We start from the raw sequence: 24,675 nt of genomic DNA, 5'->3' as shown, positions 1-24,675 counted from the left end.
AATCATAATATGTTTCTGACTACGCCGTGTAATTTCAGGGACCCGTCAATTATTGGAACCTGCCCCTTCTGTATTGTGTTTAGCAATAATTTAAAAACCTGTCAGCATCGCAAATTTAAATACCCCACCAATAATCCATCAGCAGAAAAGTACAAAATTAATAAATAAATAAATAAAATGGGTTGGTTATACTCATCACCCTTCCGGTTTCCCCTTCACACACCACAACCATCGGGGTAACAAATCAAATATAAGTATTCACAGCTCTGCTGGACCCAGAAAAACAAAAGTATCATTTTCACAAACGTTTTCTAAAATTTGTATTGGAACGAAATCCTTTTACATACACAATTAAACCTCTCATTTTCTTGCCATGGCATCATCAAACCAATCATCTTTCTCCAATTTCCCTCAAGTTATGCCTCAAACATCCTGCAAGTGAAACCTAATTGGAGGAATATTGAAAATTTAAATACCAATATACAATACGCCCACTGTTTATGTTAGTCAGATGATCAATGATTCAGAAGATCCTTTATTTCTTTCCACAGCTATTCAGCATGGTGTGTGCTTTGGTGTTGGGAGGATAAAATGGAGAGAGAAAGGGAAAAAGGGGGGGCCAGGGCACATGGTTGTTTCAAAGGGAGAGGCAACAAAAGCCAATGACATAGCGACCAGTTTAAAATAGTCATTAATTAGATACAACAATCATACAAGTTGTATGATACAACACATGTCAGCCAGTGTTGAGTTTTAATACCACCTCCAAGACCCAGATTGAGTATGCTATGTTGAATCAGAAGCACCACAAAAGGTTTTAATTTTATTTTAACCAAGTATGAAACGTCAAAAAGGGTATCCATACCACGTAGCAGTAGGTTAGATCTTCCTAGTTACGTGTATTATATGATTTGGCCACAGGATGTACCTAACCTTATCTGTCTTTAAATACCGAAAAGCCAGAGTACAAGCTCCAAGGGAGAGAGTACCTTGGTCATGACAGCAAAACCTAAAAAGGTTTCAAAACACCCAAATGAATTATTATGGTATAGCAAGCCAAATGTTCAAATTACCAATCAATACACTATTAAAGAACAGAAAGCATACTGCAGCAAGTAAGCCACTCAATTTGAAATTTTAAATGCGTAGTAACAGAATGAGTTCATGATCATGTTAATGTGGGCAAATAAAATGACAAGAAATGCAATATAGAGAGAAATGAGCAGATGGGTCTTTATTCACTTCACTAACACCCCACGGAAATCCAGTTACATACTAGAAAAGACATTATTGTCACGCTGACGAATCTAAGAAATGGCTGAGAATTTCAGATAAAAATCTAGAAACAGAGGTCTTACATTGCAGAAGCAGGCTGTTAGGCATCCCCGAAAGTGAAGGAGAGAGCAACTAAGCAAGGTAGAATGCATAATTAGAAGGACCACAATCCTTCAATGATGCGCAATAACATGAATTCTCAATAAACATTGGAAAGAAGTTTACTCCAAGAAAATGGGAGTGACGCTTGATTGTCAAACACACAATCACTCAAACTAAGACTATGAACACTAATCACTTTTAATGAGCAAATTAGGAAAGTGAAAGAAAGTAAGTCAAGTTGATCAAAACCCACAGTGAAAGCGAGACAGAAGAAACAAGAAGAAGCTTAACCTTGAATTCATTCGCCTTGGACTCTGGTGTGATATTTTCCACAATAACATCATTAAATTAATTTTTCATTTCATTACACTTGCATCTGCGTCTGCATTTGCATTTGCATCTGCGTCTGCATACCGATCAATGGATCGAGGTCCTGAAACCCACTTCCAAGCCTCAATCCCTGGTTATTCATCTCATCATCATACTCTCTGTTGTCTCTCCTCCAGCAATGTTCTAAACAAATTCATCATCATCTCCTAACAAGTAACCTAATCAGTTTTCCAAACAAGGAAAACCCTAATAATCCAATTGAATTCCTTAATTCATGGACTTGTCCACTCGAAATACTACCAAAAATTAAAAATAAAAAAAAAAACTAACCCTAAAAATTTCACTAAGAATCTTCAATCCTTCTCCTTGTCCACAGTAGTCCACACACAACAACAAAGTCACAGAGACAAAATACAAACTCACCCACCCACACACAATAATACATATATTTATATACGAAGAAGATCACAATCAAATCCATCATAATTTCAGAAATTGATTCATTCAGCGAGGCTCGTCGTCCCGCCGGCCGGAATTCCCGTGGCCGCCGGACAACGAGGCGAGCAAATTGAGGTGGCCGGGGAGGTAATTCCCGAGCCTTGCGGCAGAGGCCTCTCCCATGGCGGCCTGTTGCTGTTGCTGCTGGTGGTGTTGATGGTGATGGTGAAACATTGAATTCTGCGGCGACACCGACACGAGTTCGGGCGCGGCGGCGAAGCTCCAGACCTGGCCGAAGTCGGGGCGGGGAGGTAGGGCCCAGAGGGCGGGCGGCGTGGGGGGGGCGACGAGCGAGACGGCGTCGTCTTTGGCGGCGGAGTCGTCGTCAGGGCGAATGCGTTTGCCGAGGATGAAGGGGGTAGGGGGAGGGAGGAGGGGCTTGTGGTCGGAGACAGTGGAGAAGCTCGCCGGAGTGGTGCCGGAGCCGGTAGCGGCGATGATGGAGGGTTCCGCCTGGCGGAGGAGCCACTCGATGGTCTGGCCGTCGGACTTGTGGCCGAGCTCGCGCGTGAGCTGGAAGACGCGGGCGGCGCAGATGATCGGCATGCGAATGCGGCGCCCGCGGCCGTCGACCTTGCTGTGGCGGTCCTTGGAAGGCGGTTTCTTGACGGCGAGGGCGGCGGCGGCGGCGGTGGTGGTGGTGGTTCGCTGCTGGTACTCAACGATTGTGTTGTTGTTGGCGTCGTTGGGAGGGACGGCGTTAGTGGCTCCGTCAGAGTTGGACATGTTTTAGTATTATTATTGCGGCGCGAGAGAAGAAGAAGAAGAAGGGGTTTTGGGTTTGACGTTGAGAATAAGAGAGTAGAGAGACGGAGAATAGAGGGGTAATGATTGAGTGAGAAACAGGAGGTGGTGGAGACTGAAGAGGGGCACATGGGCAGTGGGGCCCAGTACTCACACCCCCACAGCTCACACCCCTCTATCTATTCTGCTTCACTTCTCCCCCCACACGCGCCTTCCTTCACAAATGCTCCATTACATAACATTCTTAGTAATTTGCAATATAATTCATTTTGAATTCAACTAAAATGTATACAAATTACTTTCATAATCTTGCTTTGAGTAATGTTTGTTTACTTCTCCATGATGCGTATCTCTATCAACATTAGAAACACTCATAGAGAGACCAATTCATGTTAAAATTAACAAGTGACACAAGCAATATAAAGCCACTTCAAGTTGCACATCTTTTGCTCCTGCACATCAAAACAAAAATATAGTACTTAAATACGCTGAGGCGAAGAAGGTGGAACTGGGCTGTGGTGGGTGGCACGATGGCTGCGACGACGATCGCTAAGCTTGTCCTTCTAGAGTTTAGCGAGAGCCATGGCTTGCGGCCAGCACATCGGTTGTAATGCTTGCACCTCGCAGCGCAGGTCTGGTGACAAACCTCAGATGAAATAACTCAACAGAAGAGGAGGAGCGAGGCCGGCGATGCGATTAGTGAGGAGCTCGAACTCGGAGAGGTATTCATTAACGGTGTCGCGCTGTTGGAGTTTGAAAAGTGCCCCATAAGGGTCGTCGTAGTATGACGGAGCGAATCTCGACTCCAGGGCCTGGAGCATAGCCTGCCAGGATGTCAGGAAACCGTTCCTGGATATCCATTGATACCAACACAACGCGGGACCTTCCATGTAGAAAGAGGCCACAGTGAGGCGTTCGGCATCGAAGACCCTCTGATAATCAAAGAATTGTTGGATTTTGAAGATCCAGCCGAGTGGATCTTGTCCATCAAATCGCGGGACATCAAGCTTCATATGTGGGGAGGACTGTGGTTGTGAGGGTGGCTAGTCGGTCAAGGATTGAATCGAGTTTGGAGTTGAGGTCTGCATTGGCTTGGGTAAGTGTTTGGTGATTTTGGGCTAATGTGGCTTGGTGCTGGGTGAGCTTGTTCACCGCCTCTTCCAAACGCTCCAGAGAGGTTTGGCGCGTCGAATGTTCAGGCATGGTAGTAGGCCAGACCATATTTGTTAAGAGTTGGATTAATTACTAAGCACTATAAGACTATGAGTTTAGGGTTTAGGGTTTTGCGCAAACTATGTTAATATCAAGATTGACTCAAATCAGAAAATGGGCTAACTATTAATTAAATTAAAGAGATGTTGTAGTGGGATAACATGAGATACTCTCTTGTGACGCGCCATAGTGGAGGAGGGTAATTGAAGAAGGGGACCCCATTCACTTTCCGTACTTCTTCGTTAGAAAGTGGCAACTTTCTTGTTATCTCCAGCTACGTTTCATTATCCACTCTTGTTTTGCCACCTCGGCTTCCTGCAAACTTCAACTCCCTCATTGGCACCTCATAAGTCATAACTGTTCATTTCAAAATTCACCGTGCCCTCATGCACCATGCACTATTTGCACCACTGCGAAGTCACAACAATTTTACCCTCATAGTTACTACTATTTATCGACCAGAGTTTTAACCATGTATCTTTCGATTTGTTTTAAAAGTTAAAAAGAATTAAAATGAATGAATACACGGTGAGAGGATTTGATTCTGGAGGTAAAATAAATAAAACTTAATTTAATAGTTTTTTTTACATTTTTTAATTATAATAAATGAATATATTTAAATTTAACTTACATATGACTGGAGACATAAATATTATTTTTTCAATTAGATACAATGATTTTTTTGTCAAGTTTTTGCTTTCATATAATGCTAATATTAATTCATATGATTGATATATTTTTATTAAATTTTTTTTATCTTTAATTATATATAAAGAGAATGGGATGTTTTTATGTATACATTTTTATACCCATTTTATTTCTATAACTACTTTTTTTTCTTTTTGATCATGGTGGTATTGGTACAAAATAGTTTTGATGATGGTATTAGTATAAAATAGCTTTCATTCACAGCAGTGACACTGGGAGCGTGAGCGCATATAAGATAAATATTTTGGTTGAATCTAATAAATGAAATCTAATACTGGAGGAAGGTTAGACGGAGTGGAACGAAGGAGACCAAATATAATATGGAGGGCGTATCATAATTACTCTAACAGTTAATAAAAGTGATTCACAATGGGTCACTTACATTATTTTAATACATCCTCATATGAAGTTTCTTTTATCTCTATCGCTCTGTTTGTTTTTGAAGACGGAAACAAGTTAGCCATGATGAAAATAACACGCATGTGTTTGTTTTAACTAATGTTAAGAGCAAAAAGTCTGGTTTATTCCTATTCAGTCATCGTCTGCTCACACCCCATATATATACTTGTGTATTTTGCCTTAAAAACTTTAGTAGACAAATAGACTTATGACCTTTCAACCTCGCATCCAACATCCAATTGATTCGTGAATAAACCAGTTAATTGATTTTTAAATATTGATAATGGATTAAATGGCTTACATCGAACCAATTTTTTGGTCTGTCACAAATAATTTATAGTTTGAGTTATATAATCGATTAGGTTCATCAATTTATAATTAATTGTATACGAATTTTAGATTATTTATGGTCTGCTGCCACAACTATAATAAGGGCAAAACAGTAATTTCATAATTTATTTAAATTCTTCCTTTCCATTTTATTCATATACCAAACAACTTTACTATTTATTTTTCCTCTATTTCTCACCTATTTTATTCTCTTCAACTAAACAACCCAACATTAGACTTTATTTTTTACTCCTTTTCTATTTTTTCTTCTTCAAACTATCTATCTTCTATTTCTATTTACTCTATTTCTTTCCTTACAACCTAACAGAGCATACGTGGTTTATGTATTAATATTCTTTCGCGTGGAGTTTCTATTTACATATGATGTATTACGCTATAAGAAAACCAACGATTGAAAAATGTTGTAAAATCAAATACTGTTACGTTGAAATCCCTTATATATTATACTAACACTCCCTACAAGGAAAGTTACTATAATGGTTGAAAAAGCATGTGGTGTTTATGTAATTTTATGAAACCTCAAGAATGGTTAGTATAATTTAAAGTCTTAGGAGAGTTTTACATTATTTCAAAATTACAATAGTAGACCGTAACATAGAAAGGAACAAGTAGGTTTTTGCTAAGCACTGTAATTAGGGCCTTTGGCTCCGGGGTGAAATCCTGAACTATCCCTACACGCTTTAGTCTTTTTGGTCGACTATGAAACTAATCATCGGCTTTAAGACTTTGTCACACTTAAAGTTTCTCGTTCCTCCCTGCGGAGATTGAACCCAACTCCTCTCCCACAAACTCAGGGTGTGTGTTACCAACAGAGAATAACGAGTTTGATTCTTCCTTAAGTGATGATTCTAAGTTTCAAATTTAAATACTGTAAATAAGAAAATCAGGTCTTAGGAGAGTTTTACCTTGTTGGGCCACAAATAGATCCATTAGATTCAACTTATATTAGTTGAGGCCCAACAACTTTCAGATACGAAAGACCTCAGACAGGAAAAGAAAGTACCAAAGGTTAGATCCATATGGTTCTATAATCAAGAAGATTAAAAAATTAATTTTAAGGTTTATGATTGGGAGCTTGATTTCCAAAACACTTTTCGTGAAGGAAACATGTGTGCTGATGAGTGATGAGCTAGCAAATCAAAGATCCTCCTTGCAATTTGAATTTCAGGTCCTGGATAACTCCCCCCCAGTCCTTGGTTCAGCTTGTTTTAGCTGATATAGCAGGTGTTCAGCACCTGAGAGTTTAGTTTTGCTCTTTGGTTGTCTTTAATTTTCCTATGTTCCAAAAACATATAAAAAGTAAACAATGTTGTGGACTTGTTCATGCAACATACAGTGGCTAGCTAGCGGTTAATTACCAAGTCTTACCTTAATTAATTGGAATTAAATGTGAAGACTTGCTCAAATTGTACTAATTAAATACCATCAGTCACACAGATGCAGACACCGAAAGGAAGAAAAATTCCCGCAGGACTCAGTTAAGCTGGTATTGTCATCTCACTTTAGTTTAGTATTTTGCTAGTGGTCAATATGACATGTTTGTCATTTAAAATTGAGCCTCCAGAGAAGTGTTCAACAGCAGACAAGACAACTTCAACTACTTGCTATTTTAATTTCATTTGATTGACAAAACACACGTTTTAGTTAATTGTTTGCCAAACCAAGACTTCATCACTAGTCACCTCTTTCAAAACGAACCTATAAATAGATTCGCTTGAGCTCAGGCTCTCTCCACCTCGTCCTTCATACTCAACAACATATATACAACTACACTTACATATATAGCAACTCTCTTCCTTGTCTCTTGTCCTTAATTTACACACAACCTCCAAATTCCAATCATATATATACTATAGGCGTGTGCCGATCTTCCCACAGCAATGGATAATACTAGCATGCTTCAAATGGTTTCAAGCTTGGTTCTGATTCTAAGTGTTTCATCATTGGCTTCGGCATCTCTGAAAGTGGGTTTCTACAGCTCCACGTGCCCATCTGCCGAGGAAATAGTGAGAAGCACAGTAAACAAAGCAATTTCAGACAAGGCCGGCATAGCTGCGGGTCTCATAAGAATGCATTTCCATGATTGCTTTGTCAGGGTAGGTTCACTTTCCTACAACCATGTTAAAATTATTATTTCTGATTGCAAATTAACTGCTATGTATATACAGGGTTGCGATGGTTCCGTGTTACTAGCATCTACCCCAGGTAACCCAGTAGCCGAGAGAGACAATTTTGCCAACAATCCAAGCTTACGTGGCTTCGAGGTGATTGAGGAGGCCAAGACCCAATTAGAGGCTGCATGCCCTCAAACGGTATCGTGTGCAGACATTTTGGCATTCGCAGCAAGAGACAGTGCTCTCAAAGTTGGTGGCATAAACTACGACGTACCATCTGGACGCCGAGACGGACGCATCTCCATTGCTGATGAAGTGCCACGGAATCTGCCTGCGCCAACCTCCACTGCCGATGAACTTGTTAGTAATTTTTCTCGAAAGGGCTTGTCAGCAGATGAAATGGTGACACTTTCTGGAGCGCATTCAATTGGTGTGTCGCATTGTTCTGCCTTCTCCAAGCGCTTGTACTCTTTCAATGACACAGTCACACAAGATCCCTCTATGGACTCTTCATATGCTGAAACGTTGAAAAGCATTTGTCCTGCACCTCCTTCCACCACAGATTCTACAGTGTCTCTTGATCCTTCCACACCCATTCGTTTGGACAACAAATACTATGAGGGATTGATCAACCACCGTGGCCTCTTGACATCAGATCAGACGTTGCACACCAGTCAAACCACAAGGGAAATGGTTCAAAGCAATGCCAACAATGGTGCAAGTTGGGCTGAGAAGTTTGCCAAGGCAATGGTGCAAATGGGTTCCATCGAAGTGCTTACGGGATCCGATGGTGAGATAAGGAGACATTGCAGCCTTGTTAATTAATTAATTCACAGCTGCTGCATTCTTCTTGAAACCAAACTCAATTGTTTCTTATATATTGCATTCTTTTCATTATTTTTGGACAAAAACAAAATGGTGAATTTGCCGATTGTTTCATTCTTTGAATTTTTTAATACTTGTTTATGTTGGCGTGAATCATGGCTGTAATTATGTTTTAATTGGTAGCAATATATAATGTAGTTATGGGAACAGAATATGTGCATCGATTTATTCTTCCTTTCCTTATTTATGTTTTTGATCCTGTATTGTAATTATATAGTCTTTGACCACAGTGAATAAGATACAGCCAACATTATACCATATTTGAGTTGGTATCAGAGCGGGAATTTTTCCCTTTGGCGGCTGCCATGAGTAACCTATGTGAATCCGGAACCCCTATTTCCAATGTTCAAACCCTGAGTTTTGCACCAGAACCTACTGCTATTCTGTATGGTGTGAAGCTTAATGGTGCAAATTATCCCCTTTGGTCCCAAGTTGTCGAGATGTTTGTTGCTGGTCGTGGCAAATTGGGTTATTTAACTGGAAAAACTCAAGACCCCTCTACGAATGATGCTTCATATGAGAGATGGACTGTGGAAAATGCTATTGTTAAAGGTTGGCTCATCGGTGCCATGGAAACCGATGTAATGAATCTGTTTGTTTGTCTTCGCACGACAAAGAGTATTTGGACTGATGTCTCTCAAACCTACTATGAAGGAGCTGATAGATCAGTTATATATCTATGATCTCTCTCTCGCCGAGTTATGCAGGTGAAGTATGATAGTAAATCATCAGTTTCAAAATATTGTGAGAAGCGATGCACCTCCGAAAAATGCCTTTGCTACTGTTAGAAGCGAGGAGTAGAGAACGACTAACATGCTCAATAGTCATGCACCTCCGAGTATGGCCATCGTTAGAAAAGTAAAATAAAATGAAAGAAATAAATAAGAACAAAATGGAAAGCCTTGAATTAAATAATAAAATAACTTTAATTGACACCACATGAATCAACAATGTATTATATTATACAATAAGTACAAGGAAAAAATAAATTAGGGGAAAAAATAATTAGCCTGGATTGAAGCATACAAATATCCTTAGAGAGAAAACGTTCTCATTGTACTGATAAGAAAATATGATTGCGCTCTGTTCCGCCCCTGTACTACTTGTTATTATGAATGCGAAATCTTATCGGCAAGTGTACCGAGTCGTGCAAGTAATAATAAAACGATAAGAAATCGAATATGGAACTCAGGGAACTTGTTTCATTTAGTGAAGCATCATTCAATAAGCAAACATTTGTATAAAAAGACAATGAACATGAATAAAACTATGGTGTTTGTTATTCTAATTACTAATTACAGAAAATATGAGTAAGTGGGTGTTAAAACAAATAATTAAAAGCGTTGGGTCCTCCTACTGAGTTACTTGATGCAATTAAAAGTTTTTATCTATTCAAAGATGTTCATGTGTTCTATACTGAGGATAACATTCCCAAACATCGATGTCTCACATGAATTGGTTAATTCTAATTAAACTTCTTTTTCGGATGTCTCGTCAAACTTAGCTTAACTGAACAACATTAGGGTCACAGCATAATAAAACTAAATTACCGCACTCGATATCTAGAAATACAATAACCTAGCCCTAATGTTGTGACCCTAATGCTGAACATGATTTCAAACGTAGCTGGAGATAACAAGAAAGTTGCCACTTTCTAACGAAGAAGTACGGAAAGTGAATGGGGTCCCCTTCTTCAATTACCCTCCTCCACTATGGCGCGTCACAAGAGAGTATCTCATGTTATCCCACTACAACATCTCTTTAATTTAATTAATAGTTAGCCCATTTTCTGATTTGAGTCAATCTTGATATTAACATAGTTTGCGCAAAACCTTAAACCATAAACCCTAAACTCATAGCCTTATAGTGCTTAGTAGTTAATCCAGCTCTTAACAAATATGGTTCGGCCTGCTACCATGCCTGAACATTCGACGCGCCAAACCTCTCTGGAGCGTTTGGAAGAGGCGGTGAACAAGCTCACCCAGCACCAAGCCACATTAGCCCAAAATCACCAAACACTTACCCAAGCCAATGCAGACCTCAACTCCAAACTCGATTCAATCCTTGACTGACTAGCCACCCTCACAACCACAGTCCTCCCCACATATGAAGCTTGATGTCCCGCGATTTGATGGACAAGATCCACTCGGCTGGATCTTCAAAATCCAACAATTCTTTGATTATCAGAGGGTCTTCGATGCCGAACGCCTCATTGTGGCCTCTTTCTACATGGAAGGTCCCGCGTTGTGTTGGTATCAATGGATATCCAGGAACGGTTTCCTGACATCCTGGCAGGCTATGCTCCAGGCCCTGGAGTCGAGATTCGCTCCGTCATACTACGACGACCCTTATGGGGCACTTTTCAAACTCCAACAGCGCGACACCGTTAATGAATACCTCTCCGAGTTCGAGCTCCTCACTAATCGCATCGCCGGCCTCGCTCCTCCTCTTCTGTTGAGTTATTTCATCTCAGGTTTGTCACCAGACCTGCGCTGCGAGGTGCAAGCATTACAACCGATGTGCTGGCCGCAAGCCATGGCTCTCGCCAAACTCTAGAAGGATAAGCTTAGCGATCGTCGTCGCAGCCATCGTGCCACCCACCACAGCCCAGTTCCACCTTCTTCGCCTCAGCGTATTTAAGTACTATATTTTTGTTTTGATGTGCAGGAGCAAAAGATGTGCAACTTGAAGTGGCTTTATATTGGTTGTGTCACTTGTTAATTTTAACATGAATTGGTCTCTCTATGAGTGTTTCTAATGTTGATAGAGATACGCATCATGGAGAAGTAAACAAACATTACTCAAAGCAAGATTATGAAAGTAATTTGTATACATTTTAGTTGAATTCAAAATGAATTATATTGCAAATTACTAAGAATGTTATGTAATGGAGCATTTGTGAAGGAAGGCGCGTGTGGGGGGAGAAGTGAAGCAGAATAGATAGAGGGGTGTGAGCTGTGGGGGTGTGAGTACTGGGCCCCACTGCCCATGTGCCCCTCTTCAGTCTCCACCACCTCCTGTTTCTCACTCAATCATTACCCCTCTATTCTCCGTCTCTCTACTCTCTTATTCTCAACGTCAAACCCAAAACCCCTTCTTCTTCTTCTTCTCTCGCGCCGCAATAATAATACTAAAACATGTCCAACTCTGATGGAGCCACTAACGCCGTCCCTCCCAACGACGCCAACAACAACACAATCGTTGAGTACCAGCAGCGAACCACCACCACCACCACCGCCGCCGCCGCCGCCCTCGCCGTCAAGAAACCGCCTTCCAAGGACCGCCACAGCAAGGTCGACGGCCGCGGGCGCCGCATTCGCATGCCGATCATCTGCGCCGCCCGCGTCTTCCAGCTCACGCGCGAGCTCGGCCACAAGTCCGACGGCCAGACCATCGAGTGGCTCCTCCGCCAGGCGGAACCCTCCATCATCGCCGCTACCGGCTCCGGCACCACTCCGGCGAGCTTCTCCACTGTCTCCGACCACAAGCCCCTCCTCCCTCCCCCTACCCCCTTCATCCTCGGCAAACGCATTCGCCCTGACGACGACTCCGCCGCCAAAGACGACGCCGTCTCGCTCGTCGCCCCCCCCACGCCGCCCGCCCTCTGGGCCCTACCTCCCCGCCCCGACTTCGGCCAGGTCTGGAGCTTCGCCGCCGCGCCCGAACTCGTGTCGGTGTCGCCGCAGAATTCAATGTTTCACCATCACCATCAACACCACCAGCAGCAACAGCAACAGGCCGCCATGGGAGAGGCCTCTGCCGCAAGGCTCGGGAATTACCTCCCCGGCCACCTCAATTTGCTCGCCTCGTTGTCCGGCGGCCACGGGAATTCCGGCCGGCGGGACGACGAGCCTCGCTGAATGAATCAATTTCTGAAATTATGATGGATTTGATTGTGATCTTCTTCGTATATAAATATATGTATTATTGTGTGTGGGTGGGTGAGTTTGTATTTTGTCTCTGTGACTTTGTTGTTGTGTGTGGACTACTGTGGACAAGGAGAAGGATTGAAGATTCTTAGTGAAATTTTTAGGGTTAGTTTTTTTTTTATTTTTAATTTTTGGTAGTATTTCGAGTGGACAAGTCCATGAATTAAGGAATTCAATTGGATTATTAGGGTTTTCCTTGTTTGGAAAACTGATTAGGTTACTTGTTAGGAGATGATGATGAATTTGTTTAGAACATTGCTGGAGGAGAGACAACAGAGAGTATGATGATGAGATGAATAACCAGGGATTGAGGCTTGGAAGTGGGTTTCAGGACCTCGATCCATTGATCGGTATGCAGATGCAGATGCAAATGCAAATGCAGACGCAGATGCAAGTGTAATGAAATGAAAAATTAATTTAATGATGTTATTGTGGAAAATATCACACCAGAGTCCAAGGCGAATGAATTCAAGGTTAAGCTTCTTCTTGTTTCTTCTGTCTCGCTTTCACTGTGGGTTTTGATCAACTTGACTTACTTTCTTTCACTTTCCTAATTTGCTCATTAAAAGTGATTAGTGTTCATAGTCTTAGTTTGAGTGATTGTGTGTTTGACAATCAAGCGTCACTCCCATTTTCTTGGAGTAAACTTCTTTCCAATGTTTATTGAGAATTCATGTTATTGCGCATCATTGAAGGATTGTGGTCCTTCTAATTATGCATTCTACCTTGCTTAGTTGCTCTCTCCTTCACTTTCGGGGATGCCTAACAGCCTGCTTCTGCAATGTAAGACCTCTGTTTCTAGATTTTTATCTGAAATTCTCAGCCATTTCTTAGATTCGTCAGCGTGACAATAATGTCTTTTCTAGTATGTAACTGGATTTCCGTGGGGTGTTAGTGAAGTGAATAAAGACCCATCTGCTCATTTCTCTCTATATTGCATTTCTTGTCATTTTATTTGCCCACATTAACATGATCATGAACTCATTCTGTTACTACGCATTTAAAATTTCAAATTGAGTGGCTTACTTGCTGCAGTATGCTTTCTGTTCTTTAATAGTGTATTGATTGGTAATTTGAACATTTGGCTTGCTATACCATAATAATTCATTTGGGTGTTTTGAAACCTTTTTAGGTTTTGCTGTCATGACCAAGGTACTCTCTCCCTTGGAGCTTGTACTCTGGCTTTTCGGTATTTAAAGACAGATAAGGTTAGGTACATCCTGTGGCCAAATCATATAATACACGTAACTAGGAAGATCTAACCTACTGCTACGTGGTATGGATACCCTTTTTGACGTTTCATACTTGGTTAAAATAAAATTAAAACCTTTTGTGGTGCTTCTGATTCAACATAGCATACTCAATCTGGGTCTTGGAGGTGGTATTAAAACTCAACACTGGCTGACATGTGTTGTATCATACAACTTGTATGATTGTTGTATCTAATTAATGACTATTTTAAACTGGTCGCTATGTCATTGGCTTTTGTTGCCTCTCCCTTTGAAACAACCATGTGCCCTGGCCCCCCCTTTTTCCCTTTCTCTCTCCATTTTATCCTCCCAACACCAAAGCACACACCATGCTGAATAGCTGTGGAAAGAAATAAAGGATCTTCTGAATCATTGATCATCTGACTAACATAAACAGTGGGCGTATTGTATATTGGTATTTAAATTTTCAATATTCCTCCAATTAGGTTTCACTTGCAGGATGTTTGAGGCATAACTTGAGGGAAATTGGAGAAAGATGATTGGTTTGATGATGCCATGGCAAGAAAATGAGAGGTTTAATTGTGTATGTAAAAGGATTTCGTTCCAATACAAATTTTAGAAAACGTTTGTGAAAATGATACTTTTGTTTTTCTGGGTCCAGCAGAGCTGTGAATACTTATATTTGATTTGTTACCCCAATGGTTGTGGTGTGTGAAGGGGAAACCGGAAGGGTGATGAGTATAACCAACCCATTTTATTTATTTATTTATTAATTTTGTACTTTTCTGCTGATGGATTATTGGTGGGGTATTTAAATTTGCGATGCTGACAGGTTTTTAAATTATTGCTAAACACAATACAGAAGGGGCAGGTTCCAATAATTGACGGGTCCCTGAAATTACACGGCGTAGTCAGAAACATATTATGATTTGTGCGATATATAAGTTTCAAAGTTCAAACTTGTTTAGAATCATAATTAATGGGTATTAGTCTTTTTTTTAGGATAATGGGTATCATTCTTAGATGGGGAGATAAATGGATTTTTTTTTTTATACAAGTATAACTTTTAATGCTATCAATGCATTTTTACTGGAAATTTTAACAAGTTTAAGGATAATACACCTTTAGAAGTTAATAAACGAAATATTTTTTTATATTAAAAATTCAGATAATCATATGTTGGTAGTGCCGTCTTGTTGGATATAATTATATTTCAATAAATGATTTTTACCTTTAATTCTTTAATCACTGTCTTAAAAATAATAGATAAAAATAACCCAAAGGGATATTTGGGCCAGTGGAAACGTGCTAGGTTCTCAAGGCAATGTGAAGTTTTCTCTTCACAGTTTTTTTCAATGCAAAAAAATAAAATTCTTTTATTTATTGATTTTTTAATTATTAAAATCGAAGGATAGATGTGTCTTCATGTATGTACTAACTTTAGAATCATTTGTTTCCTGAACTAGAACCTGTTCAAGTTCTGTTTTTGTGGGGCATAAAACATGGGCTAGTTAGTTTGGGCCACATAACGTGTTAAAAAGTTTGTCCGTCGTATCAAAATTGCAATCTGCACAATGTCACTCATTGGTGTCTGTCTGCCTTTGGTTTTTGCATGATACTGATGTGATACTTTTTAGAGAGACAGAGAGCACAAGAGTTTAAATTGATTAAAAATTCTTCAAATAGAACACCACATTTTTTCATATAAATTAACGGGAAAATGCTTAACACTTATAACAGTACAAATTCGTGTGTTACGAAGACTGCTATAAAGGTGAACCACCTTTTATTTTCATCACCATTTTTTTGTTGTGGCTATTATTTAGAAGTATATGCCAAATTGTATTGTATGTGAAGGTGAAGAAGAATCATTTAGCTAGCAATATTAAAAAGCACACTTCATAAGAAGTTGAAAATTGAGGTGGATAACAAACACGAAAAGAAACATTGAGGTGCCACCATCGAAATTCGAAATCATTCAGTGATTGGTGAACAAGTCTTTCTGTTTAACACATAAGTAATTGGCAACTCTCAAATTTTGAATTTTGTTTATCTCAATTTTGGTGGGATAGTTTTCGGGATAAGTGACATTTTATTATAAAGGATTAATCCGTTCCAGTTTTATCTATTTTTTATTCAGTTTTAATTAATTCTTTTAAAACAATCACAAGTCAATTTATTTTTCAGCTATTTGGTTTCGTACCAAATAGCATCGTTGTTTCCATGTTTTAGCTGAAATAGAATGGGTTAAGAATGTGAACGTAGCCTGAGAAAATAGATTATATGTTCAAGAACGTTCAAGCCAAATTGAAAATTATTTAGAAGTCAATTCAAGCCAAGTTGAAAATTGTTATAATCTTTTAATTACGTAGCTTGAACTGAAATTATTTAGAAGTCAACATCATCTTTATGGATATGATTACTCATATTTTTATACCAAAAAAAAAAAAACATATTGATTCTAATGCAAGACTTGAAAAAATTGAAGAACAAACTTCACTAAATTATTATACTTGATGGATATGATTGGGAAGTTAACATGTACTATATAAGGCTAGAATCTATCACTCTAAACAACAACAACAACGCATGTTTAATTCCAAGCACAAGAAAATCTCACGACATGCACTTTATTTGTGGATTCAATCACTCTTCAAATTTTATTTTGGTTAATGGATGTTGTTCTGATTATCACTCATAACTAATTCCTAATTAATTAAATTCATGGAACCACCTTTTTACCAGGAGCGACAGTAGCAGCAACATCAGGAACAATCTTAGTCCAGAACCAATGTGCCTTCCATATTCTATTCATTTCTTCAATTGGAACATTCTTGGTCTCGGGTAGAAGCAACGCAATGAAAAGGGTCATGATAACCACACAGCCAGCGAATAAGAAGAAGAGGCCAAACTTAAGATGACAAAGCATGGTAAGGAAGACTTGAGCAATGATAAAGGTGAAGAGCATGTTCATTGCAACATTGATAGCTTGACCTGCTGGTCGAATCTCAAGAGAACATGTTTCACTGGGCACTAACCAACCCAATGGCCCCCAAGACCAAGCAAATGCTGCAACATATGCACAAATAAAGAACAAAAGAACGTCTGCTTCTCCTTTGCTAAATGATCCTTCACCATTCAATCCAAACTTTAAACCAATCATGATTCCAATAATAACCTACAAGAAAGAAATAAATTAATCCTCAATCACATTGTTTTAAAAATCTTGAAAGCATTATGCTACCTCCTCCCTTTCTATGGTAGATAGATAATTTACCTGACAAATAAGCATTTGTGCGCCACCTTCAAGAAATAATACCCTTCTTCCAAACTTGTCCACTGTGAAAATAGACACAAGTGTGGCAACAACATTGACAACTCCGGTTATAACCGCAGACATGAGTGAAGCATCATTGCCGAAGCCTAAAATCTTAAAAAGTACTGGCGCATAAAACATGATAACATTGATGCCGGTGAGTTGTTGAAATGTTGGAATAAAAATGCAGAAAATGAGTTGAGGCCTATATTTGGGTTGCACAATGTTCTTCCATGGATGGTCCACCATTTTAGCTGCTTCACTAGCATCAACAAGATCTTGATATTCCTCTTCAACGTTCTCGGTGCCACGGATCTTCTTCAACATTTCCTTGGCTTTTTCATGTTGGTCTCTTTCAATCAAAGAATTAGGTGTTTCATCTAAGCATAGAGATCCTATACACAACAGAATTGCTGGCACAGCTCCAATGCCCAAAGACATTCTCCAACCATTTTCATGCTTGGAGGTACCATAGTTGATGAGGTTTGCAATTAGGATACCAATTGTAATCATCATTTGAAAGCCAATATTGAGTGCTCCTCTAATTTTTGCTGGAGCCATTTCAGACAAATACACTGGTACAGACTATATAACAAACAAAATTATTACAAAATCAAATTATAATTAGTAATTGAAGCTAACTTTTACTTACCTGATTACAAAATCCCACACCAAAGCCTAGTAATATACGGCCAATGATAAGCATTTCGATGTTAATGGCTAAGCCATTCAACAATGCACCAATAAGGAAAAACAAGCCACCAATAAACATTGAGGGTTTACGTCCAAACATTCTAGTTGTAGTAGAAGCAAAAAAGCAGGCTATCAATGCCGCGAGGTATAAGGAAGAGGTGAATAATGTAAGAAGTTGATTGTCAAATTTACAATATTGACTCTTGCTTTCTGCTTCACCTTTCATTTGTCGATACACGACAGGGAAGAACTTGATCAAAAATGGGTCCATAGAAGTCACTCCTCCTGTAATACCCAGATCGTATCCAAAGAGAAGACCCCCCATGGCAGCCACAAAACATGTAATTAGCACAAACCCTGTGACTTTTCCTTCATAATGCCGTACTCCATTTGAATCAACGAAACTTCCACCTGCCATCTTTCAAATTGTAGTTTTGTCTTCTAAAGATTAACTCAAATTCACTTCTGATCTATACAAACTAACACCACTACCTCTTTGATTAATGTCACTTATTTTACGTACTCTGATTATTTGTGCTTTAATATATAGGTACAAGCCATGCACTTTTGATGGTTATAAAATGGTCATAGCAACCACCAAAAATAGCTTTCAATTCTCACTGATCCATTACTTTTTCTTCTGTTAGAGTAATGTGTGCATTGATTAATGTCATTTGCATTTGCTAGAAAGTAGGAAGTCAAATTAGTATTTATAAAGGTTGTGATAGGATTTGACCTATTCTCAATAGTTTTATTTATTAGAATTAGTAAAGGTTGTGATGCATTTGACCTATTCTCAATATTGTTTTCAACTTTTTCTTACACTTCAATTTGTGTCTAACATAATATAGTTTTTTTTTTTTTTTAATTCAAAGACCGGGTATGATAGGGTGACTCTAAGACACTGCATGGTAATCACACATTTATATCTGCAACTTGCCTTGATTTTAATTAAAATAAAATTAAAAATGGAATAATTAACTTTTCCAATCCTTAGTGGTCACCTCATATTTTAATTAATTTCAAAATATTAAAATAATTATTTTTTATACATTTAATAAATAAAAGTGGATGTAATTCTATTTGTAAAAGCATAAATTAATTAATATATTAATCATTTTTATAAATATTTAATGCAAAAAATTGTAGAATTAATTTGTATAACTTATTTTTTAATTCATACATTTAATTTAGCGTAATACTTATATATATATATATATATATATATATATATATATATATAGTTATTTATTTTTTGCTAATTTTTTTGGAAAAACTTAACAGTTTGGTGAAAAATTAAAATTTTCAAAGAGTGTTATGTCACATGTCTTTAGGTGACAAAACTTTCTTATGATATGAGCATCTATTAAAAAGACTTACATGTCACATGCGATTTTTTTATTAATTTTTTAATATTTTATATTTTAGTCTAGTCCAAAAAAATTATTTTTATTTGCCACATCATTTATGAATGAGATCTAAATAGAGTTTACATAATTAAATATGTTATTCAAAACAATTCACCTTCTGTCCAATAAGCAACTAATTATTATTAAAGTTGATAAGCCAGTGCATTAACACCAAATCCTTCAGTCCAAAAAAAAAAAAAAAAACACCAACTCCATTTCTAGAAACTCTAAGTTTAGACCTTGTAAACTTTTTATAGTGGTCTATCAGTTTTTGAAAGCTATTTAATCTTATATAATGTGACATCATTGTACTTATAAAATCTAAATGTTGAAATAAATAATAAAAACAAAGAGATCAAAGAAATAAACCTTAAAATATAATTGTTTACAAAGATGGCAAGATGAGCTATTGTTGCTGCAGGAGGGTGAAAGACATTTTGAAGGTAATTAAGGTCACTACTACCTTTGTGTTCGTCACCTGTTCTAAAGTCATTTGTTTGGATATGACCTTGGTATTACTAGAGGAATGACTTCCATGGAGCCTTTTTTTTTATTATTTATTATCAAGTTCTTCCCAATTGTATACATACAAATGAAAGATGAATCAAGTCACAAAAGTCAATATGGCATATTTGATAATGCCCATTTTACCTTGTTTACCTCTTCCTTACTTGCGGTTTTGATTGCCTATTCTTTTCTTCTACTACAACCAAAATGCTTGGACGCAAGTCCTCAATGTTTTTAGGAAACTTGTTTTTCCTTGTTAGTGCCTAGCTTAATGGTGTTGTTATCAATGTTGACTAAATTTCAGACCAAATCTCTAAACAATATGAATAAATTTCTCGATCAAACCTAGCTTGAGGAGATTGTTTTAGTCTATAGAGAGATTAACTGAGTTTGCAAACAAGACTAGACTTTCGTGAAGTTTCTCTTCTTATCCTTCTAGAATTTCCTTTCCCATTGAGTTTGTCTTGCCTTCATGTCATTTTCATAAATACGACAATGATTCACCAATACCGGAAATTGAACAACTTTCAAGTACTCCACAACTTGTTTGATGTGAGGCTTCAATCCATTCTCAAACTTCAACCACTTGGACCTTTCATCCATGTCCCAATAATAAGGACAATACTTTGATAACTCCTCAAACTTGGTGGCATATTCACCCACAGACATTGTTCCTTATTTCAACTCAAGAAACTCAATCTCCTTTCCCCTTTTAAAATCTTTTGGAAAAATACTTTTCTAAAAACTTTTGGCGAAATACCTCTGAGTTGATTAGCCTTTCCTTTGCAATCAATTGCTACCTAGTGTTCCTCCACCAATGTTTAACTTCTCCAACAAACATGGAATAGCTCAATTCTCGATATTCAGCAAATTCAACTTGGTTGTTTTGTGCTACGACCTCAAGTACCGCCGTAGTCATCCTCTCAAGTAGCCTTTGTGATGCCATTTTCCTGTAGCAAGAGTAATTGTCTTAGTCCTTACTCAGAATCATATGACAATTAGTACACCCTAAATCAACTCCTAGAAAGGAGAGGTGATTCACACCAATCTTTTTAAATACCAGGTCTTTCCTTAGGCAAAGTGTTCCCTAGAATGCACTTCTTGCATCATTGTGCCATAGCTAACAAATGTAAAACTCCAAATAGACTTAGACAATTTCAACAAAGTCTTCACTTCAATCGAGATGCATGTTGTTGTCGTCATCCTTAAACCATTTCTATCCTAAGATCCTATATATAAATCTGTTCACTTTTGTTTTTCAACAAAGAATGCAAGAACACACACAATAAACAAGTTAATAGTCAAATCCACAACCCTAGATTTTGACAAGGACCGAATTGCTCTGATGCCACTAAATGTAACATCTCTTGTCATATAAAAGTGTTTTGTACTGAATTTTAATAAAACTCTTATTTAATTTATTCATCAAAATCCATGTGAATTTTTTCATAATGACCCTTAAAATTAATGGGATCCAAAAAAAAAAATTTTATCTATAGAAATTATATAAAATAAATATCTTATAATTATAAAAATGAAATGAATAATTAAGCCTTAAATAATAATATAAAATGTTTTTTTACGTGATTAATACATTATACTAATTCAACTCTAATTTTTCAGTATGAATAAATAAATACTAGAACAAAGGCATTGGGGTGGGAAGCATTGAGTAGGAAGGCACTGGCCCTCTCTCTGGGAGAACTCAACCAGTTACTCTCTCTGAATTGGCTTTGCTTAATCATAATATGAATGTTTTATTTCCCTATTTCAAGCAAGAAGGGAAGCTGTTAGAGGTCATGTATTTATTCTATTCTTCTTTATTGTTGGAATTCCGAGGAAGGATTGAAAGACATTGTGTTGATCTTTGTGTTTTCAGGGAGGAAGACGACCACGCCTTGCTGCAACCTCTATTGTTAATGGACACCGATGATAGCCTTTCTGTCAGGAATTTACAGCTATAATGAATTATTTTCATGCTCTCTGTTATCCATTATTGTGTTTCCCATGTAAGTAATTTTGATTCAATTATCAATAATGTTGTCTGAAGTCTGAACATGTTCCTTGTTAGAAATCATGTACTTTTTAGGAAAGCCATAAGTGCAATTATAATTCTTAGTAGTTCATTTGCAGGCTTGAGTAACAAATGAAAGCCAGTAGTAATTTGAACTTTTATTCATATTTTGTTGTGAGAAATCTGTATCATCTCATGGTGTTCTATTGTTTTTTGTTTTTTATTGCTTTGATGAATGGCGTTCTTGAAAGAATTGCTTCCAAAGCGCATGAGTTGGCTCATTACCATTCAGGAGATGGTAATATTTCCTTCCTTTGTTTCTCTCGGATGTTACTTCCTCGTTCTACTCGTTTTTATGAAGTTCATTTTTGTGATTCACAAGTGACAGTCTGAAATTTATCAGCTTTATCTTATTAGAAGCTTTGTTTTTAAACCGTGTCAGCCATTGTGAGATCAAATGATAATTTCATTGTTCTATGTTTTCTGCTTTGGTTTATGAATTTGTTAAATGGAAGGGATTTGAAATGGACAGCTTCCAAGGAGATATAAATTTTGTTGAAAGTCCCATCTTGCTGAAAATTTGGTTTTCAAAATGCACAATGGTGTCATTTGATACATGTAGCTAACCCTATCTAGTGAAATAAGACACGGTGATTGGTGTGGTATGGTATGCTGAAAACTCATATGACAAGCTTTGATCTTTCTTCTGATGAGTTTAACTACTTTCAAATGCAGAAGATGGTATATATTTGGCATACTCAGATTTCAATCAATTCTTGCTAGGAGATTCATCTTGTCTAAAAGAGCTAAATCAGTGGTTTGCTAAGCAACTGGACACAGTAAGTGGCACACGTGTTTTTCTTTACTTTCTTCTCAATCTATGGTGTGCTTTTGTTAGGATAAATATTGTCTTCATGTGAAAAATTCTATTTTTCTATTAATTCTAATAAATTGATAATATACTTAGCTTAGAAGGATGAATAGGTTCCCTTTTGAGCGCAAGCCGTAGTGCAATGGCAAAGGTTGCTACCTTTTGAGTTGTGACTAGGGGTCTGTTTGGATAAACTTTTCCATAAACACTTCTAGGAGAAGAAATTAAGAAGGAAAAATGAAATGAGTTTCTTCATAAGCTTAAATTAGGTTGCATAAACTAATTTGTAGAAGCTCTCATATTAGCTTCTCTAAAAGATGATTTTTTTAACTTATGCATAAGTTAATTTTAGCTCATTGAGAAATGTATTTCATTTTTCCTTATTTTCTTCTCCTAGAAGTCATGGATTTTAGTCATGGAAACCGCCTTTCCATTCTCAGGGGAAAGTTTGCATAGATATCACCCTTTCCACACCCTGTAATAGTGGGAGCCTCATGCACTTCGCCTCCTTTTTTGTAGGTTCCTTTCACCCTGTTCCAGTGGATTATGATATATCAATTTCTGATTGCTTGTTCGCATTTGTAGAAGTTAAATATGTTATTTGAGATTTTTTTTTGTTCCCTATACTCTGGCATAATAAATAACTATTAAATTTGAAGTTAAGTATGCTTAAACCATTGAACAACTTTTGTTGAGTTTCCTTTGTTTCCAACTGTTAAATTGTTAGTGATTGAATATTCTTGTGTCACTGCCACAACATGTTTTAAGCTTTGCATTATAGTATTTTTGTGCTGAACTCTGCCTACTAGTAGAATGGGATGGAATGGAGGAAAGACTAAGAACAGTGAAAAGGAATATGGAATACAAGAAATATATGCCACATTGCCACTTCCTGACGTGGACATATAAAATTTGGTTAGTCATGTAAGTCCTAATGCATGAGTTTGATTAGGACTTAGGATTGACATTGATAAATTTTATGAACAAGCTCTGTCCAAGTCTTGCAATGTAGGGAGAGTGGCTGGTCTTCTTGTTGTGGGATTGGGTTTGATCTAATGCCTAAGGCAATTTGGACTTGTGAACCTCTTCCATAAGGACCAATTCAACCCTACAAAATCAGTTTGTTTCATAAGGACTGCCGAAGTCTTATGAGTACTAATTAAGTCCTATCTCTAGACACACCTACTCACACCAGCACAACTAAGGTGCTAAAGGTTGCAATCAAGACAGCCTAAAGAGGCTGCAATTAAGGTGGGCTAGGGGTAACCTCAAATAAGGTGGCTTTCTAACAGTTCTTTTTCTTTTCAGATCTGTTCATGCCATATATATTGATATTTTATGTAAAATTTAAAAGATTCAGCATTCGACTCTGATCATGCAAAATGAATTTTTTTTCACGTTAGTTTCCTTTGTCTTTATTTATCTAATTGATAACTGAAATCTTTAAAATTATAGTTTATACTTCCTTTTTGGTGTTAATTGTTCCTGATTCTGCCTTGTGTGATATGGCTGTTGTGGTGGACTTAACTATACTGTTATTATGATTTTTCTATATGCTTATTTTTATCCATATGGATAATGTGCTTATCTTTTGTTTATACAAGTTTTTTTTTTGTCCAGTTTACTCAAGTGTTTTAACTTTGCATGCCTCCGAACCTGTGGACGAACGTTAGTAAGGAGCGTTAGCGAAGATATAGACCAGGCACTTGGAGAACAAAATTTGCAACAATATTCTTTCCTTTTTTTTTCCCCTATTAAAAAGGATGCAATCAAAAAGTTTCTTTATTCTGGTTGTCTGGATATTTGTAAGTGTATGTTGAGATCCCTATGAAGTTGGAATTCCGTTTCTTTACAAGTGCAAATCAACTAGTACATCACATATATGTGTACATAAAAATCTTTATATTCAAGGAATTGGCATGTGCCGCTTGACACGAGTAATTGATAAGTTAGTTCTCAAGCTAAATTTGTTGATCATCTCTCGCATGAAAGTAATGAAAAATTTATCAACTACAGCTACCATAATAGCTAAGTGCTTCACTTGTAATTCAGAGAATCCTTGTTCCCCATTAGACCTTAGCTTCGAGGGAACATTTGGAGTGCTCTC

General features: G+C 37.6%; 5 protein-coding genes across 5 annotated transcripts; 3 read left to right on the top strand and 2 right to left on the bottom strand.

Annotated features, from left to right (window-relative positions):
- Window positions 1–1,209: 1,209 nt before the first annotated feature.
- LOC100795254 (transcription factor TCP7) lies at window positions 1,210–3,146 on the bottom strand. The gene has a single exon (XM_026123889.2). It carries the CDS (start codon window positions 2,929–2,931, stop codon window positions 2,212–2,214), a length of 720 nt encoding a protein of 239 aa, XP_025979674.1. The 5' UTR covers window positions 2,932–3,146; the 3' UTR covers window positions 1,210–2,211.
- Window positions 3,147–7,357: 4,211 nt separating this feature from the next.
- LOC100786791 (peroxidase 5) lies at window positions 7,358–8,868 on the top strand. The gene is made up of 2 exons (XM_003534637.5): window positions 7,358–7,715; window positions 7,788–8,868. The coding sequence occupies exons 1-2, from the start codon at window positions 7,500–7,502 to the stop codon at window positions 8,556–8,558; spliced, it is 987 nt and encodes a 328-aa protein (XP_003534685.2). The 5' UTR covers window positions 7,358–7,499; the 3' UTR covers window positions 8,559–8,868.
- Window positions 8,869–11,512: 2,644 nt separating this feature from the next.
- LOC100786264 (transcription factor TCP7) lies at window positions 11,513–13,479 on the top strand. Its single transcript, XM_026123888.2, has one exon. It carries the CDS (start codon window positions 11,756–11,758, stop codon window positions 12,476–12,478), a length of 723 nt encoding a protein of 240 aa, XP_025979673.1. The 5' UTR covers window positions 11,513–11,755; the 3' UTR covers window positions 12,479–13,479.
- Window positions 13,480–15,787: 2,308 nt separating this feature from the next.
- LOC100794726 (sugar transport protein 10) lies at window positions 15,788–18,185 on the bottom strand. The gene is made up of 3 exons (XM_003533649.4): window positions 17,727–18,185; window positions 17,036–17,659; window positions 15,788–16,936 (listed from the first exon to the last, which is right to left on the bottom strand). The coding sequence occupies exons 1-3, from the start codon at window positions 18,183–18,185 to the stop codon at window positions 16,481–16,483; spliced, it is 1,539 nt and encodes a 512-aa protein (XP_003533697.1). The 3' UTR covers window positions 15,788–16,480.
- A 3,250-nt stretch (window positions 18,186–21,435) lies between these two features.
- On the top strand, window positions 21,436–24,421 carry LOC106794520 (AUGMIN subunit 3). The gene is made up of 4 exons (XM_041005246.1): window positions 21,436–21,692; window positions 21,949–21,995; window positions 22,433–22,536; window positions 24,189–24,421. The coding sequence occupies exons 1-4, from the start codon at window positions 21,613–21,615 to the stop codon at window positions 24,204–24,206; spliced, it is 249 nt and encodes an 82-aa protein (XP_040861180.1). The 5' UTR covers window positions 21,436–21,612; the 3' UTR covers window positions 24,207–24,421.
- Window positions 24,422–24,675: the final 254 nt, after the last annotated feature.

The sequence above is a fragment of the Glycine max genome, chromosome 9, assembly GCF_000004515.6.
Source record: "Glycine max cultivar Williams 82 chromosome 9, Glycine_max_v4.0, whole genome shotgun sequence".
Lineage (NCBI taxonomy): Eukaryota > Viridiplantae > Streptophyta > Magnoliopsida > Fabales > Fabaceae > Glycine > Glycine max.
The sequence above is the reverse complement of the archived record's forward strand: the minus strand, read 5'-3'. Positions and strand labels throughout refer to the sequence as shown.

Bases quoted from the DNA above. Each gene is read 5' to 3' on its own strand.
- LOC100795254 (XM_026123889.2), bottom strand. From the start codon at position 2,931: ATGTCCAACTCTGACGGAGCCACTAACGCCGTCCCTCCCAACGACGCC.
- LOC106794520 (XM_041005246.1), top strand. From the start codon at position 21,613: ATGATAGCCTTTCTGTCAGGAATTTACAGCTATAATGAATTATTTTCA. The intron at 21,693-21,948 runs GTAAGTAATTTT...CGTTCTTGAAAG, and splicing joins TCCATTATTGTGTTTCCCAT to AATTGCTTCCAAAGCGCATG. The intron at 21,996-22,432 runs GTAATATTTCCT...TTTCAAATGCAG, and splicing joins TCATTACCATTCAGGAGATG to AAGATGGTATATATTTGGCA.
- LOC100786791 (XM_003534637.5), top strand. From the start codon at position 7,500: ATGGATAATACTAGCATGCTTCAAATGGTTTCAAGCTTGGTTCTGATT. The intron at 7,716-7,787 runs GTAGGTTCACTT...ATGTATATACAG, and splicing joins TCCATGATTGCTTTGTCAGG to GGTTGCGATGGTTCCGTGTT.
- LOC100794726 (XM_003533649.4), bottom strand. From the start codon at position 18,185: ATGGCAGGTGGAAGTTTCGTTGATTCAAATGGAGTACGGCATTATGAA. The intron at 17,660-17,726 runs GTAAGTAAAAGT...TTTGTTATATAG, and splicing joins GTGTGGGATTTTGTAATCAG to TCTGTACCAGTGTATTTGTC. The intron at 16,937-17,035 runs GTAAATTATCTA...TCTTTCTTGTAG, and splicing joins CACAAATGCTTATTTGTCAG to GTTATTATTGGAATCATGAT.
- LOC100786264 (XM_026123888.2), top strand. From the start codon at position 11,756: ATGTCCAACTCTGATGGAGCCACTAACGCCGTCCCTCCCAACGACGCC.